The sequence below is a fragment of the Paroedura picta genome, chromosome 11 (assembly GCF_049243985.1).
Source record: "Paroedura picta isolate Pp20150507F chromosome 11, Ppicta_v3.0, whole genome shotgun sequence".
Lineage (NCBI taxonomy): Eukaryota > Metazoa > Chordata > Lepidosauria > Squamata > Gekkonidae > Paroedura > Paroedura picta.
The window spans coordinates 2,446,918-2,464,316 of NC_135379.1; the positions used below are offsets into that span (position 1 = coordinate 2,446,918).

Consider the following 17,399-nt stretch of genomic DNA (forward strand, 5'->3'; position numbering starts at 1 on the left):
TGCTTAATTTAGTATTTTATTTTTATCTGTGAGAGCCAGTGCGGTATTGTGGTGAAGAACAGTGGCCTCTAATCCGGTGAACCAGGGGTATGATTCCCCACTCCGCCTCCACATGCAGCCAGCTAGTTGACCTTGGGCCAGTCCCAATTCTCTCAGAGCTCTCTCAGCCCCTCCTACCTCCCAGGGTGTCTGTTGTGGGGAGAGGAAGGGAAGGCGATTGGAAGCCGCTTTGGGACTCTTTTGAGTAGTGAAAAGCAGGGTCCAAAACCCAACTCTTCTTTTTCTTTATTCCACTGTGAATCCCCAGAAAGGGTGGAAAATAAATGCAACTCAAAATATGTATAAATAAATAAGATAGCCATCCTAAGCCAATAGCCTGCTTATGAATCCCCATGGTCCTATATAAACTGAGTCAACCACCATCTACATACTTCTTCTCTTTTTTTGCAAAACAAATAATGGTTAAAGTAAGAATTGAAATTAATGCATTTTTCTTTAATTTTCATTATAAAGTTAACACATCTATGAAATAACCTGTTACCAAAATTTAAAAAAAAAAGAAAAACAACAAAACAACAAAAGAAATCCAGACATCACTAGCAGGTTGTCAGTAAAAAACAGGATTTATAAAATGGGCCATGATCTGGAGTGGGGGGGGGGGTCTGTGGGGCTCTGGTGAGCACAAAGGAAGAAGTTATGTTGATGACATATTCTGAGCATTTCCAACACTCAAGCAGGGCGATTTGATACGCAGGAGGAAACGGGGCAGCCCAGGTGGGTGCGGATTGACAACACTGTTTGAGGCGTTATTTCTGCAAATATATTTTCTCGCTAATATATACATTTGTTCATAAAATAAATAATCATTTTAAAAAATCAGACTTAACAAAATACCAAAAGTCAGAGGGGAGAGGAAAACAAAATGAAACAAGGGACTACTTTGTTGAGGAGCTTTGGAATCTCAGGGCATTTTAAGAAGAGGTGCATTAAGCAGGAAGAAAGTTCTGGCAGGAAAGGGGGCAAATGCTAAGATGGTGGTGGGTCAAGGTGGCTGTACCGTGAAGCAGGGAGAGGTTCCCATGAGTGGATTCCAAGATGCTATTTTCCAGCCTTGGGTCTTGATATTGAAATCAAGACATGGCTCCAACGGATGGCCCCAGAGGGTCTTGTTTTGTTTTAGGGGCAACATTGAAGATCTGCATTGCTGACTGAGACAGGATGTGCCACATAAACAGCTGTACTGGGGTGTGAGTGATATGAAACCAGATGGTTAGGCAGCTCCTGTTGATTTTTATGGAACTCGGCCTGGGGATAGTCCCTGAAGATTGCATCCCCCATCTTTTGACATTATGGTGTAATGGCTGGACAAGAATCTAGAAACCTGGGTTCAAATTCTCACACTGCCATGAAAATCATCTCTCTCTCTCTCTCTCTCTCTCTCTCTCTCTCTCTCTCTCTCTCTCTCTCTCTCTCTCTCTCTCTCTCTCTCTCTCTCTCTCTCTCTCTCTCTCTCTCTCTCTCTCATGAGAATTAATAGAGGAAGGAGACAGGACAGTAAGAGCAGAGGATGTAAGACTTCAAGCAGCAGCTGGAGGAACACTTGTCAGAGATGTTCTAGGGTGATCCTACTTTGAACAAGGGGTTAGACTAGATGGCCTTTTCCAACTTTAACGGTTCTGCACTATTTGGGAAAAGTGTGAAATCCATACTCACTAGAGAGATCAGGGTGCTGATCTCTCTAGTTATTCCAGGAGAACTCCATGCACCAATTGGAGGACAGCAACCCAAGAAGCGGTTACATGACAGCCTAGAGTGATCATTCAGCTGGGTGGGAGAAGCCTGCTTGAAGCTGCCAAGAACAAAATCTCTGGGGGACAGGGTGGAGGTGACAACCAGGGATTTCTTCATCAGGTAGCCTTTCCTTCTATGATGACCTTCTACTAGGGATCCCCAACCTTTTTTGAGTTTGCAGGCACCTCTAGAATTCAGACACAGGGCAATGGGTGATACCACAAAATGGCTGCCAAGAGAGGCGCAGCGAACTGCAAAATGGTTTCCATGGGAGGCAGAACCAGTCACTCAACAGAGGGGGCAATTTTCCAAAACAAAATACTTTGGAGAATTGGACATTGTTCTAGCAGTTGACACTGGAACAGTGTGGCTTTTCTCTGCTTGGCCTTTCAGGTTTCCAAGGGCCAATCAGAAGTGGTCCTGGCAAGGACCCTGGCTGGCCCCACCCATTTTCTGAAAAGCATATGATGGATGTTAGAGATCAGTGGTCACCAGGCTGCCCATAGGTACCTTGGGAGCTCTTGCCCTACATCACAACTTGGAATGTGAGAAAAGTCCTGCTGGAATAGACCAATGGCCCATCTAGTCATCCCATCTAGGGCTGGGAAATACTTGGAGGCTTTGGGGGGTGAAGGCAGAAGTGGGTGGGATTTGGGGTGGGGAGGGACTTCAGTGCAGTAAAATGCTATGGAGTCCATGCTTCAAAGCAGCCATTTTATCCAGGGGAACTGATTTGTCACCTGGAGATGAGCTGTAAAACCGGGGGTTCCCCAGGTCCCAACTGAGGAGTGGCCCATCATGGCCAACCAGTTCTTCTGGAGGGCCAACAACTGGACAAAAAGACTGAGGCTTTCCCCTGTTGTTGCAGCCTGACACTGAGATTCAAAGACAGAGTGCCTCTCAGTGTGGAGGTTCTCTCAGTCTCCACAGCTACTAGCTGCTGATAGACTTCTCCACTAATCTACCTCATCCCCTTTCGAAGCTGTTTATTTCTGTGGCCATCACTACATCCTCTGGCAGCGAATTCCACCTTTTAATGATTCTCTGTGCAAAGTAGTATTTCTGTGATCTGTCGCCAAAGGTGCTTCAGAAAGGCAATTCGGGGGGGGGGATGCTATTGAAGACAGCTGTTTATTAATAAATACATTCTAATAAATAAAGCTGAGAAACCTGACCTCCCCTCCGCCAATGACTCCTGTGGGTGAGTTTCTCCGTGTGGCTGCTTTCGGTGGAGGCTTTTGAAAACCTCCCGAGATGCCCAAATGGGACACCTCATCAACAGTGAGGGGGGAGGAGAATGGGCCACACGGAAGGCACTCCTCCTTCCTCGCAAAGACTTGACGGCTCATATTCCTGCCACAATCACAGCTGTGCTTCTGCCCCTGGGGCGAATATGGAGAGATTCCTAACCTTTCTGCCATCAAACATACCTCTGAGATGGCTGGAAGAAGAATGCAAAAGTAACATAAAATGAAAATCTCCCAAGCCCTTCCAGGGGACCCCAAACCCAAATCTTAGCTTGAATTGAACCCTGTAATTCCTTCTCTAATACGCTTGCCCACCTCCAGGCGGGGCCTGCAGATCTCCTGGAAATCACAACTGATCGTCAGATGAAAGAAATCCGTTCCCATAGAGAAAGGGGCAGCTTCAAAGGGTGGACTGTACGGTATTGTACCCTGCTGAGGGTCCTCCAGACCTCACCCACCCCGGGTTCCAGGCTAGGGATGCCCTGGAATTACTGCTCATCTACAGAGTGGAGAAAACCTCTGCTCTGGGGGACTCTGTAGCATTATACTCCACTGAAGTCCCTCCCTGTCCCAAAACCCACCTACTCCCATCTCCATCCCTAAAGTTTCCAGGTCTTTCCCAACCCAGTGCTGGAAACTCTATTCCAGGTCTGAATCTCTGAGAATTTCCTAACCTGTTGGCAATCCACTTCCATCCAGACTCCCTATTGACAAAGCTGCTGAATCCCATTTATTTCAAAGGAAAAGGTGCCTAACTCTGCAATTGACCCACCTTTGATTGTCATTATTTTATTTTAATTTTTGATATACATCAAATCAGTAGTTGAATTTTGGGGATAGGTATCTGCCTGCCTACCGTTTGAGTCTTCCACAACCTTCCAAGAACTGTTCAGGAGAGAAAAGGTTCCCAATTTCCTCACCATACAGGCCTCTCCATGGCTACTGCTCAGATTATTTCCCACCTGCAGAAACAAGAAAGGGAGCTGATCCAGTAGTCTGTTCAATTTATGGTTGCCAGCTCTGGGTTGGAGAATCCCACGAGACTTTGGGGGCGGACTCTGGGGAGGGCAGGGCTTGTAGAGGTGGGAGGGACCTCAGCAGGGTCCAAGGCCATAGAGTCCACCCTCCAAAGCACCCATTTTCTCCAGGGGAACCGATGTCTATGATCTGACGATGATCAATTGTCAATCAGAGAGGCCTCCAGGTAAAGCTAGTTCAAGCTGAAGGGCCAACAGGCACCTTGCAAAAGTTTCAGGAGGGACTGTGGTTCAGTGGAAGAGCCTCTGCTTGGCACATGGGAGGTTTCAGGTTCAATCCCTGGCATCTCCAATTAAAAGTATCTGACTACAGATGATGGGAAGGACCTATTCCTAAAGACCCCGCAGAACTGCTGCCAATCAGACAATACCAAATACACCGATGGTCTGATTCAGTATTAGGGACCTTCATGTGCTCCTATGTACCTCCCTCACAGGCTGGATGACTGACTTTCAACTGAGCTTCTGCCACTGGATTTTCCTGTGTGAAACAAGAAAATCAAGGTCTGAAGTGCATTGAAAGAGCATTATCCAACTTGTGCAGAATGAGAGCACTCAAAGCATTCAGGGTCATTTGATCAGAATGACAGCTCCTTTCCTACAGATACAGAATGCTGGCAAGGGATCCTTGAAGGTTTGGCATTCTATAAGAACGTTAAAAGAGGCCTGCTAGGTCAGACCAGGGGTCCATCTAGTCCAGCATTCCATCCCACACAGCAGCCAATCAGTTCCGCTAGAGGGCCAGCCACAGGGCAGAGAGGTCAAGGCCTTCGCTTGATAAAGAACATCAGAAGAGCCCTGCTGGTTCAGACCAGGGAGGGTCCATCTAGTCCAGCATCTTGTCTCACACAGTAGCCAATCAGTCCTCAGGAGGGCCAATGACAGGATGCAGAGGACGAGGCCTTTCCTGGTGTTGGCCTGTAGTCATTCCCCCAAGAATCTATCTAAAACGCCTTTCAAGCATTTGTTCCTGTGGCCATCCCTACATACTCTGGACACTGGACAGAGAACACAACAGGACCTGTGAGTTTCATGGCATGTTTCATATCTCTGGGGTCACTTGCAAAGTTCTCCCAGAACCCCTCCCCCCAAAACCTGGAACTGGTACTCTTCGGGAGTCCCCATGTGTTCAGTGTAGACAGCCAGTTGGTTAGTATGCCTGTTTATACCTGGGTATACCTGCAGGTACCAACACTACAAAGGTCTCCACCACAGAGTTTGGACACCTGAAGTTTCAGTGGCTTGGATGTGCTATAGGGGCCAAGCATGGTAAAGGATGTTCTGCCCTGGAAAACTGAAGTTTATTGCTCTATGTGCTATGGCCTGTGGGTGAAAAGGAGCGAATTTTAGTCCTCTGGGGGATGAAGGCATATTCTCCCCCAAAATGGTATGTTCCCTCTATGCAGCTCGTGAGCGGAGGGTCTGTTTGACCTGCAATGTTGTCCAGCTAACCAGCCTGCCACCATGATCCTGTTCCCTGTGGAAGGAGGTCTGCTTAATCCGAGCAGGACCATCAACCTCTCCTAGCCTTCTCCACTCTCTTGAGACTGTGAGGCAGATTGTACCCATTGGATGCACAGGGGTGTGGTTGTTTACTGGGGTGTGGTCTCTCACGGTGTCTAATGAGCATGCCACCCAAGTGCCACCCCACCCTCTCCCTGCCCTGTGTCATGACAAATGTACAGTTTGGGTTGTCACTTCCTATTTATATCTTACAAGGTGTGACATCAGCCGACTCACGGAGGGGGCGGGGAGGAGAATCTAGCCATTTCAAACAGCTGAGAGCCCTCCGCACATCCCTCCAGTTCCCATGAGGAGTCAAATGTCGGTCTTTGAGGAAAAGAAGCACACTGCCTCTTGTTAATTCTATACACAGGAACGTAGTGGCAGGAATACTGTGCTACAGATTGCAGCAGAACTCTAAGAACCACTGTGTTAGAAGCCCCTGTCCATGCTCGTCTACGCGAGGAGGCCATGTTTTGGGAAGATGCACAACTTTCAAAGGACACTTGAGCAGGAGTCTTGCCGTGTGGGTCACGAGAAGGAACAGCAGAGGCTCCGGAACTTTCTGGAAACCTCCTGGCTATCCATATCCCGGTCCGTGGTGTTGAATAGTTAAAGGAACCACCATCTCGTATAGAGAGGAAGGTCAAACGGGTTAACTCGCTTGTTTCTTGGCTTGTCAGGAGTCCCACGCCGCAAGACAGTCGAGAACAAATTAGACCTATTCTAGCCGACCACTATTTGCCTCGGTTTCGTTTGCACGTGTTGGTTTCCATTCAGTCTCAAGAAGATGACTTCCCCCACAAAAAGAAGTTGTCCCTTTGATGGAAGGCATCCAGTTTTACTTGCACGTGTGAACGTCGTAGACCCGTGTGCACTCCTGACAGCTGACATAGCAGCACCAGTGGAAAATGCAATGACACTTTTCCTTCCTCTTCTCAGTCCGGGTGTTGTGCCCACGCCCGCAGCACAAGAGGTCGCAACCATCTATCCCGTGGGAGGTGACATTGCAGATCCTGTCCCGGGTGCCAAAGGAGCCAGTTTCAGGATTCGGCTCGCAGAAGTTGGGCGAGTTCTCGTAGTAGACCAGGTCCCTTTCGGTTGGCGCTTTGAAGAAGTTGTACTTGGGCCGGAGCGTCTCTACCCAGCCGCGGGATTCCCTGTGCTTCTCTACCACCATTTCTGACGCGCTGTCATACTTATCTTTCAGGTAGTCACCGATGACTCGGAAGTCAGGCTGGGACCACCAACAGGTTTTGACCTCGCAGCTCCCGGACAATCCGTGACACTTACACTTGAGGTGCATGTGGTCGATAATGGACTGGAAAAGGAACAAGCGGGGGAGAGAAGAGCAAAAGGAGAGCAACATTAGCAACACTTCTGCCTTTCTCTTAGGAAGAACTTTAAGCTGGATACCTGGCTCAGCTGTCTTTAGCAGATATTATAGATAACGTCTGGAATTTTAGAGGGCTGATGTGCCTGATTGTCAAACTGAATGGATGAGCTTCTTGTCAGTCCCACTCGTTCTTTTAATAATTGCTTGGATCCCCCACTCCTCCTCCCTATACAGCTGCTGAGTGACCTTGGGCCAGGTGCAGTTCTCTTCAAACTCTCTCAGCACCACCTGCCTCACAAAGGGCCTGTAGTGGAGAGAGGAAGGGAAGCTGATCCTACACCACTTTGAGACTCCTTAAGGTAGAGAAAAGCAGGGTATAAAAACCTGCTTTTCTTCTTCCCAAATCTGGATCCAACCGAGAGACAATGGTGGGCCCTGACAACCAAAGACTTTCTCTGGACTGCTCTAGGGTAGGAGCGTTTTTTACCATTGAATTTTTGCCCAAATACCCGAATAATGTGACAGTTGTCCAATGAGATGACAATGCTTCCCTCCTACTACATTTGCATTATCTGCCCAATCCGTCAGTCCAGTTGGGAAGCTGCACTGAAGGAACAGGTCAAAGTCCCTGGGATTTTCCTTACCGTCCTTCCGGCCTCGTTATTGTGTCTGTTCATGGCGGATCGAGCGTCCGGCCGGTTCTCTCGCGCATCTGCAAATTCCCGAGACACCATGCTTCCGAACTCCACATCCTCGCTGCAGCCTCCCCATTTCCAGCCTTCTCCCGGAGGTCCCTTGTGACGGGCATCGCAGCCGCAGATCGTGGCTGAGCCTTCAGCGCAGGATCTGGTCACAGCAAAGGCCACCCCAGCTGAGGCAATGGCGTGGACAAAGGCCGATTCCCGCGTGGCTGCAAGGAGAGAAAGGACAGGCTGTCAAGATCTCATCAGATCTCAGGGGCTCAGCAAGGTCAGACCTCGTCAGTGTTTGGGTGGGAGATGACCAAGAAGAAGAAGAGTGGGTTTTTATACCCTGCTTTTCACTACCTGGAATCCTGAGGTAGCTTCCAATTGCCTTCCTTTCCCCACAACAGACACCCTGCGAGGTAGGTGGGCCTGAGAGAGCTCCGAGAGCGAATGCTCAGTCAGAACAGCTCTGAGAGGACTGTGAGTGGCCCAAGGTTACCCAGATGGCTGCATGTGGAGGAGAAGTTGGATCCCGGCTTGCCAAATTAGAAGCTGCTGCTCTTAACCACTGGCAGGCACAGGCAATGGCAAGCCACCTGCATTTGCCTTGACTGGATGGCTCAAGCTAGCCTGATCTCATCAGATCGCAGAAGCTAAGCCAGGCCAACCCTGGGCAGGACTTGGATGGGAGACCAGCAAGGAAGCCCAGAGTCGGTGTGCAGACCAGGGAGTGGCAAGCCACCTCTAAACACCTATAGCTTTGAAAACTCTACCGGGTCTCCATATGTTGGCTGTGACTTGATGGGGGAGGGGGGAAAGAAAAAAAGTAAAACAAATCCACCAACAGAACCAACAACCTCTTTGTCCGCCCAACCTCTGAGTGACCCCCCCCCCCCAGTGCCTGGAGGATCCATCGGTGCATTTCCGAAGCAAGCCGTCAGTCCCCGGGATTCACCTCCCTTGTGGTGGGGGCATCAGGTTCACCTTTGTTTCACAGGGGAGAGGGGACACAGAGCTCCCATCTCACTTCCTGCCTGCGAGAAGGCTTTGCTCCCCCCCTGCACGCTGCCACCCCCACCCCACCCCTCACAGCTAATGGCTGGCCTGACCCTCTTGAGCCAGGGAGAGCCGCAGGGGTCATCCCCTGTGGCGGCCTGGCTGGAAGAAATCCTGGCCTTGGAGAGGGAGATAAAGAGGAAGAAAAGCATGGAAATGAGGGGTTATTAAGGTGCCATATAAAAATGTATGCGGCTCAGACGAGATAAGGAACGGGAGCTGCTTGTCAGGCTGCCTGGGTGGGTTGGGGAGCTGCAGGTTGCAACATGACCCGAGAGGGTTTCTGGAAAGTCAGCTGGGAGAGAAGGCCAGGGAAGGCTGCAGAGAATCCTCCCCTGGGGGGTGGAATGAGGAGCATTCCGATCCAGGGAGAGCAAAACTACAGGGTGGAAGTGCCTGCCATCCCCAAAAGCTGAAGCCCCAGTGGGCTCCTGAGGCTTCTGGGAGAGCCGAGGGTGGAAGCAGGCAGCACCAGCTCGGCCCGGTGCCCAGTGTGGGTGCAAGGCAGAAGGCTGGGAAGCTGGAGGTGGGGGGAAATTGGGAACATGCCTCATGCCCGGTCCCATCACAGAGCATCAGTCCCCCGAGTGATGGAAGAGAAAAGTACTGAATCGAAACAAGACCACATCGTGTCACTTGGTGCTAGGCTTGCTAACACCAGCTTGGGCAATTCCAGGAGATTTGGGGTAGACCTTCGGGTAGGGGGAGAGTTCCGTGAGGATACAATGCCAAAAAGAAACCATCTTCCAAAGCTGGGATTTCTTCTTTTTCTTCCCTTCCTCCTCCTCCTTCATCATCATCACCAATCAAATTAATAATCTGCTTTTCTCCCCAAGAACCCCTGTTGTATTATTGTTGTTGTATTTGACTATGTTGTATGTTGACCCGTTCCATGTATCCCCCTGTGATGCTGTAGGTAAACCGCCCTGAATCATATGAAAGGGCAGTATAGAAATCAAATAAATAAACAAACAAACAAACAAATAAGACTCAAGGCAGATGACAAGCCTTTCAGTATACTTTTTAAGAAATGGATTAAGGTAAAGGTAAAGGTATCCCCTGTGCAAGCACCGGGTCATGTCTGACCCTTGGGTGACGCCCTCTAGCGTTTTCCTGGCAGACTCAATACGGGGTGGTTTGCCAGTGCCTTCCCCAGTCATTACCATTTACCCCCCAGCAAGCTGGGTAGTCATTTTACCAACCTCGGAAGGATGGAAGGCTGAGTCAACCTTGAGACGGCTGCTGGGATTGAACTCCCAGCCTCATGGGCAGAGCTTTCAGAGTGCATGTCTGCTGCCTTACCACTCTGCGCCACAAGAGGCTCATAAATGGATGACAAAATACCAAAACCATACACAGAGTTTCTCCATGGGAATTGACCCTTGTGTTCTGAGAGATCTTCAGGCCCACCAAGAGGTGAGGATTCCAAGTTGTAGCCCATGGAGCCCTTGCTGCTGGTAAAGGGTGCCCAGTTCCCTGTGCCTGGGCTCTAGAAGGGACAAGCCACAGACCTGAGATTTCTTAGAGTCCCAGAGTAGGAAGGGGCCATCCAGGCCATCTAGTCCCACCCCCTGCTCAATGTACGATCAGCCTCAAGCATCCAGGATTAGTCTCTGTCCAGCCTGTGCTTGAAGACCGCCAGTGAGGGGGAGCTCCCCACCTCCTGAGGCAGCCCATCCCACTGCTGAAGTACTCAGATTGTGAAAATATTTCCCCTGGTAGCTAGCTGGTACTGTTCTGTGCATCATTTAAGCATTTGCAATTTTGATGTGATGCCTGTTGCTACAGCCCCAGGCCGCATTCACCTTCTTTACTGCCGCCTCACACTGTCTGCTCAAGTATCCCAAGATCTCATTCTCACATACTGCTAACCCCCAGAAGCACTTCTCATTTTCGTGACTCAAATGCAGACCTCTCCACTTCTCCTTATTGAATTGCATCCTGTTCTCACTTGCCCACTTTCCCAACACATTCAGATCTCATTGAACTCCAGGGTCTTCGCTACTCCTCCCCATTTGGTGTCATCTGCAGATTTAATGATGAGTCCCTCCACACACACACCCCATCTAGATCTTAAGGGGGTCTAAGTTCTACTAACCCCCCCCCCCATCAAAGCCACCAATCAAAGCCACTTCCAGACTGCAATCTCGGAATGAAAGGAGGGTTAGTATTTGGTCAGTTATATCCATGTGGTTGATGCTGACATTGTTGCACCATTCAGTTTTGGTTTAAGTCTTATTTTATTGTATGTTTTAAATTAATGTCATTATGGTTACACTGCCCTGAGCTGGTCTGTTGAGGGCGGTAAAGAAATCAAAGAAATCCTTATCCATGGTCTCCTTATAAATAAAAGGGAAACAGCCTCGGGGGACGGATGGTCCGGCTGTCTGAGTTGGAAATAGGGCCAATCAGGGTGCAGCTAGCTTCATCCTGATTGACCCTGCCCCTACAGCTCCCGCCCTTACAGCTCCCACCCCTGTGCTTGCCAGGCTGCATGCAGCTTCGTGTTTACAGGGGGGAGGGGGGCCAAGATGGCCTCACTGAGGCCACGGGTGTGCTTGGCGGCCTGGGGGAGGTCGTGCCGTTCTGGTGGGGAAGGATAGGTCTCGCGTGGGGGTCCCGAGGGTCAAGCCTCGCCGTCTCGCAGCAACAGGGGGGGGGAGGCCTCTCAAAGCCCGTTCTTATGAATGGACTTTGAAGCTAATAGTATAATAAAAATAATTTAAAAAGAAGAAGATTACAGAATGAAGACAGCTGACATCACTTTGCAAAGTGATGCTGGACGTGTCAGATTAATACCATGGACCACCCAAAAGATAATCAGAAGTGGGTGCTGGAAGCTAAAATGCCTGAACTGGGGTCATCGTCCCATGAAGTCAAGAGTCACTAAAAAAGCACTAAGAGAAAACCAAAAGTCTTCTTTTGAAATCGAGTGGAAACCTCTTGTAGACTTCTTGCGCGATCATGACAAAAACGAACTGCTAACAGAAGGATCTCATGATTAAACCAGGGGATATATGGCATAAGGTATAGAGTATATAGAAGGGATTTTTTAAAACTATAAGATATTTCAATGGATATAAATGTAAGACTGATGGATTGATGGATTGTATTTTGTAAGACTTTTGTAAGGTAAAGGTATCCCCTGTGCAAGCACCGAGTCATGTCTGACCCTTGGGGTGACGCCCTCTAGCTTTTTCATGGCAGACTCAATACGGGGTGGTTTGCCAGTGCCTTCCCCAGTCATTACCGTTTACCCCCCAGCAAGCTGGGTACTCATTTTACCGACCTCGGAAGGATGGAAGGCTGAGTCAACCTTGAGCCGGCTGCTGGGATTGAACTCCCAGCCTCATGGGCAAAGCTTTCAGACGGCTGCCTTACCACTCTGCGCCACAAGAGGCTCCTAAGACTTTTGTATGTCCCTTTTATTTCCTTTTGCTTTTTCTTGTTATCTTACACTTTAAACTTTTCCTTTTTATCGTTTCTGCTCTTGTTTTATGTAATTAAAAACTTGCCTCCCAACCTACCATCAGCTCAGACTGTTGTCCAGGTGCCTCGGTTCACACACAGCGTCCCTCCACAATTTGCCATCCCATGAATAAGTGTGGGGCATTTGGAGGCTTGTGGGTAGGGTGGCCAGGTTCCCCTGGCCACCAGTGGGGTTTGGAGAAGTAGGGTTACCAGCTCCAAGGGGGGGAACTCCTGGAAATTTGGGGGTGGGTCCTATAGAAGCCAGGGACCTCAGTGGGGTACAAGGCCATCGGGTTCACCTTCCAAAGCATCTCTTTTTCCCAGGGCAACTGATCACAGTCATCTGGAGATCTGTTTTAATTCTGGGAGATCTCCAGAACCCGTTGTGAGGTTGGTGACCCTGTATGGTTGCCTCTTTTTGTTATTACAGGTAATAATGAAATAGGGATGCTAACCTCCAGAGAGGAGCCAGGGATCCCACAGAGTGAAGGTTCATCATTATACTGCAGAGAGCAGGTTCCCCCCAGATAATGGATGCTTTTCATGGGATATCTCTTTGGCCTTCTGCCTCACTGAGATCCCTCTCCTCCTCAGGATCCCCCTCCAAATCTCTAGGGGTTTCCCAGCGTTTGCTGGCAGGGGCTCATGGGAATTGTAGTCCATGAACATCTGGAGGACCACAGGTTGACAACCCCTGACATAAAGGGTTGTTGGTCATAAGAATTTTTGCAATTGAGATCTGTTTGCCTTTTACACAGTGAATTTTTGTCAGTGTTTTGTGGGGTTTCACTAGATAGCGAGCTGTCTAGGTTTGCCAACTCCAAGTTGGAAAATGCATAAGAACATAAGAGAGGTCATGTTGGCTCAGGCCAATGGTCCATCCAGTCCAACTCTCTGTGTCGCACTAGGGCCAACACCCTGGTCCACCAGTGGGGCCAGGACTCCAGAAGCCCTCCCACTGTCACCCCCCCCCCATCTTTCCAACTATTCCTTCCGCTCCCTTTTCCCATCCATCACGGAGGCTCCTGCCTCGGGGAACCAAGGACAGATTTCCAAGCTGACTGATCCAGACGTGTTTCAGACACAAAGCCGTACCTGGCTTCTGTCTGTCTGAAGTATGCACGTTGACCTGGAAGGTGAAGATTTTGGGGGGCCTGCACAGATTGATTCAAAGAAACTCCCATCCACCCAAAAACTAAACACTGCAGTGGAGCACGTTTTGTGACTTTTATCTGAGACCTCTTTAACTGGAGATGGCTGGGATCCAGCCAGGAACCTTGCTTATGTGACATGTATGTGCTCTTACTGAACCATGGTTGCTCCCCTAAGCATGGTGGTAGTGGAAAGGGTGATTTATGGTGACCCCAGTAGGGCTTTCAAGGCAAGAGATGTATTGAGGGGCTGTGGCTCGGTGGTAGAGCCTCTGCTTGCCATCCAAAAGGCCCCAGGTTCAATGCCCACTCTCTCCGGTTCAAATGAGGGGATGGGAAAAATCTCCACCTGAGGCACTGGAGAGCCGCTGCCAATCTGAGCAGGCAATGCTGACTTTGATGGACTGAGGGTCTGATTCAGTAGAAGGCAGCTTCATGTTTTCAGGGGAAGTTTGCCATTGCCTGCCTCTGCAGCACAACCCTGGACTTCCTTGGAGGTCCCCATCCAAGTACTAAGCAGGGCCAACCTTGCTTTAGCTTCCCAAAAGTGATAAACTCAAGCTAACCTAGGTAAAACCTTGCTTCCTGAACAGCTATTTTTCTACTTGCAGGGAGTTTTTTTTTTTAATGCAGAAAGCTTTTAATGCTGGAATCTACCATCTATGGTTTGACATGGTGTGGTCCATTCTACTACCTCGAGGTTCTTCCATTTCATCCTCAGGCATGTTTGACAATCGGTTGAAACTGAATGTATTCAAGCACAAGGATGAAATGCATCTTCGGTGTTAATTCAGGGAAACTCTCATTCTGATATCAGAAATGTGGGGGAAATTCTTCAAATGAGAAACAGTTGTAACGAACAGCCCAGTCTCAGTTTACCTGGAGGTAGAATGCTTCAGCGGGACACAAAGAAAGTGAAGTTCCTCCTAACAAGGTACTCAGAAGCGTCAATATTTGGTTTCCAATGCTCCTGCTATTTTTGCCCCGAGTCAAGCTAGTCTAGAAGCTCCTCCCACTTTATGATGGAAGGAACTCATTCCTGCCTTCCCACCTTGGAGCGATTCCCTCCCACGTACTTCTGGGGCATGATCCATGAAACACACAGTAAAAACTTCCAAGCCTCTTCTCACCTGCATTCTGGGCTGCTCTCCATGCCGCCTGGTGTCTCGCCAGGGTTTAATCATTTTGATGCCCGAACGATCTGTTCCTGTATCATCCTGTTATAATATTTTAAACCAGAGCGATTGCTGCTCTCTCTTCCCTTTCCCCCAGGGAAAAAGGTGTCTGTCGGGAAGGAATTTCCCTTTTGCTTTTGTGACGTTTGCCGAAAGATTGCTGCCCTGGGGCGATGGAAAAATCTCCGATAGGGTCTGTACAAATGAGTGGCCTTTGGGTATAATCCTGGCCAGACCCAAGGTGGCCTTCCACTGATGGCTCCAAGCAGAGCATCAAGAGTTTTTCTCAAGTACTTCAAAACATTCCTAGTTTGCCCTTCCTCAGCAGAAGGCAAAGCCTCTTTTCGAATAATCAAGATCGATCCGGGCTGGTTGCCATGTTGGTCTGAAGCAACAGAACAACTTTTGAGCCCAGGGGAACATTTAAGACCACCAAAATTTAATTCCTGGTATAAGCTCTCATGAGCATGCACACTTCTTCAGACACTTTGATTAAGGTGGGTAGACCTGTTGGTCTAAAGAAAGAGAACACTAGGAGCACTCCCACTGCCCCAGAGATAAGAGAAGCCATCTTGGATCCAATCCAACACTCTGTGCCACACAGTGGCCAAAGCCCAGGTGCCATCAAGAGGTCCACCAGCAGGATCAGAACTCCACATGCCCTGCCACTATTGCCCCTGAAGCACCAGGAAGACAGAGCATCACTGCTCCAGACAGAAGACTATGAGAGAAGCCACGTTGGATCTGGCCAATGGCCCATCCAGTCCAACACTCTGTGTCACACAATGGCCAAATGCCAAGTACCATTGAGAAGTCCACCAGGAGGGCCAGAATAAGCTCTTCCATTGTGTCCTCCAGCAACAAGTAAACAGACCAGCACTGCCCCGGACATAAAGGCTTACGAGAAGCCATCTTGGACCCAGCAACACCCTGTGTCACACAGTGGCCAAAAACCAGGTGCCACCAGTAATTCCAAAAGCCCCCCCCCCCAAGCACCATGAAGACAGAGCATCACTGCCTTGGACAGAGTTGTCGTTAATAGCCCTTGGTAGACCATATCGGTGAATGGCCCACCTAGTTCTACATGATTGTTTCCATGCAGGGCCGCTTCCCCTGACCTTTCCCTCAGCCTATGTTAATCGGGCCTATTGAGGGGATAACGGAACCTGGGAGCTTGTTCCTTTCCTTGATTAACCTAGAGTACTTTTTCTCATACCTGTGATCCTTCTTTCCCTCAATGATTTCATCCTCACCTCAGCCATCTCCCTTCCTCAGTGGCCAGAGAGTCAACCACCCTGGGCAGCCGTACTAGTCACTCTTTGGAAAACTCATCAGGGTCCATCCTGAAGCAATCATAGGCGTTCTCCTTCACCTGAGTGGAACTGGTAATTCAATCTAGAATTTTTGCCTCTATAATGACAGAGCCATTATGTAGTCTGTTTCTTTGCCTCACCCCAATTAACACATTAACTCCTTTGTTTTAGAGGTTAGCTGCTTGGCTTTAGCCTCCAAACAGGAAATTGTGTACTTAAGCAGACATGCTTGGCTCTAGCCATGTGTTTGTCATTCCTGGATCCAAACTGCGCACCCAGCACACACATAGCATGTCTTGCTGACTCTGGACTTCTTCACATCATGGAAGGCAGCTATTTATCTGTCTCTGACCCAAATCATATACTCCTCACACCATTTCAACTCTTATGTCTCCTCTTATGTGCTTCTGTTAGTTTAAATCATGTGCAAACATGTTAAGATTTTAGTTTTATTTTTCAATAAATCCTTTCCCCCCCTCTTATTAGAGGTCCCATATACAACCTATCCTCACCAAGCTGCATTGGCTCCAGATTGAAGACTGGATCAGATTCAAAGTCTTAGTTCTCACTTTCAAAGCCCTAAGGGGTCTGAGACCTTCATCTACAGGATCTTCATCTACAGGACCAGTTTCCCACCATGCCACCCAGAAAGCCCAGCAGAATCACCTTAGGATTACTGACCCCAAAGAGATCAGACTGGCTTCATCCAGAGCCGCAGCCTCCGTGGCCTCGGCCCCAGCTGGTGAAATGCTCTGCCAGCTGTGATCAGAGTCCTCTGTATGAGTTTTCCTGGTGGGAATCCCCTGGTGGAGATCTTGCTTGATACCCCTCTAGCTCAGAATTAGCTAATTTCCCTATCCAAAATTCAGGAGACAGGGAGATCCCCTGGAATTACAGTTCATCTCTAGACTAAACAGATCAATCCCCCTAGAGAAAACGGCTGTCTTGGAGGGTGGTCTCTATGGCACTGTATCCCACTGAGGTCCCTGTCCTCCCCAAATCTCCAGGAGCTTTCCAACATGAAACTTAGAACCCTAACCCCCCCCCCCTCCATCCCTTGCCAGTTCCAGGGGGGCGGGCAGGGGGGCTGGCAACCCTAGACATTACCGTTATAGGTAATAATATTAAAATCCACTAATACCAGCCAGCTGGTGGTCCTGGTCCCAAGGAGGTACATCTGGCCTCAATCAGGGCCAGGACATTTCCGGGACTAACACAATTTGTGGCAGGAGAGCAGCTTTTGGGAATCACTGCTCACTTTTTGGGTTACAAAGTGAGTGGTGGCTCCTGAAAGTTCCTCCCTTGCCACAAACTGTGTTAGTCTTGAAGGTGAACCTGGATTTTGAATTCTTTTCTAGGGCACAAATGTAATGGATAAATATGTTGAGATACAATTCTGCTCTCACGTTGCATCACCAGTGCTAAACCTTCATGCCAAGTGGCCATTTGGAAGCCAGTGAAGGGTGCAACGTCACCTCAGAATTCCAAACGTGAATGCATGGCCTTCCCAAACTCTATGATCCTCAAGTTTAGAGCATTCCCTCATAGGAGAGGAGGCGCAGACACTCTAGGCTCAACCTGCTATCTGGTTCTACCAACAAGAGTCAAGTGTTAGTCAACTTCCTAGCACTTC

The 17,399-nt window shown here is 49.0% G+C and overlaps 1 protein-coding gene across 5 annotated transcripts in view; it reads right to left on the bottom strand.

Annotated features, from left to right (window-relative positions):
• WNT3A (Wnt family member 3A) overlaps positions 1-17,399 on the bottom strand; it is a 129,311-nt gene that overhangs the window by 30,990 nt on the left and 80,922 nt on the right. For 4 of the 5 annotated variants that reach the window (XM_077304522.1, XM_077304523.1, XM_077304521.1 and 1 more), the window contains 2 exons: positions 7,559-7,824; positions 475-6,899 (listed from right to left, as the gene is read on the bottom strand). In XM_077304522.1, the coding sequence (XP_077160637.1) occupies positions 6,420-6,899; positions 7,559-7,824 (746 nt within the window). In that variant the 3' untranslated portion in view covers positions 475-6,419. Of the gene's footprint in view, positions 1-474; positions 6,900-7,558; positions 7,825-17,399 lie in introns of those variants that run through there. The other variant, XR_013225624.1, reaches the window with a different exon arrangement.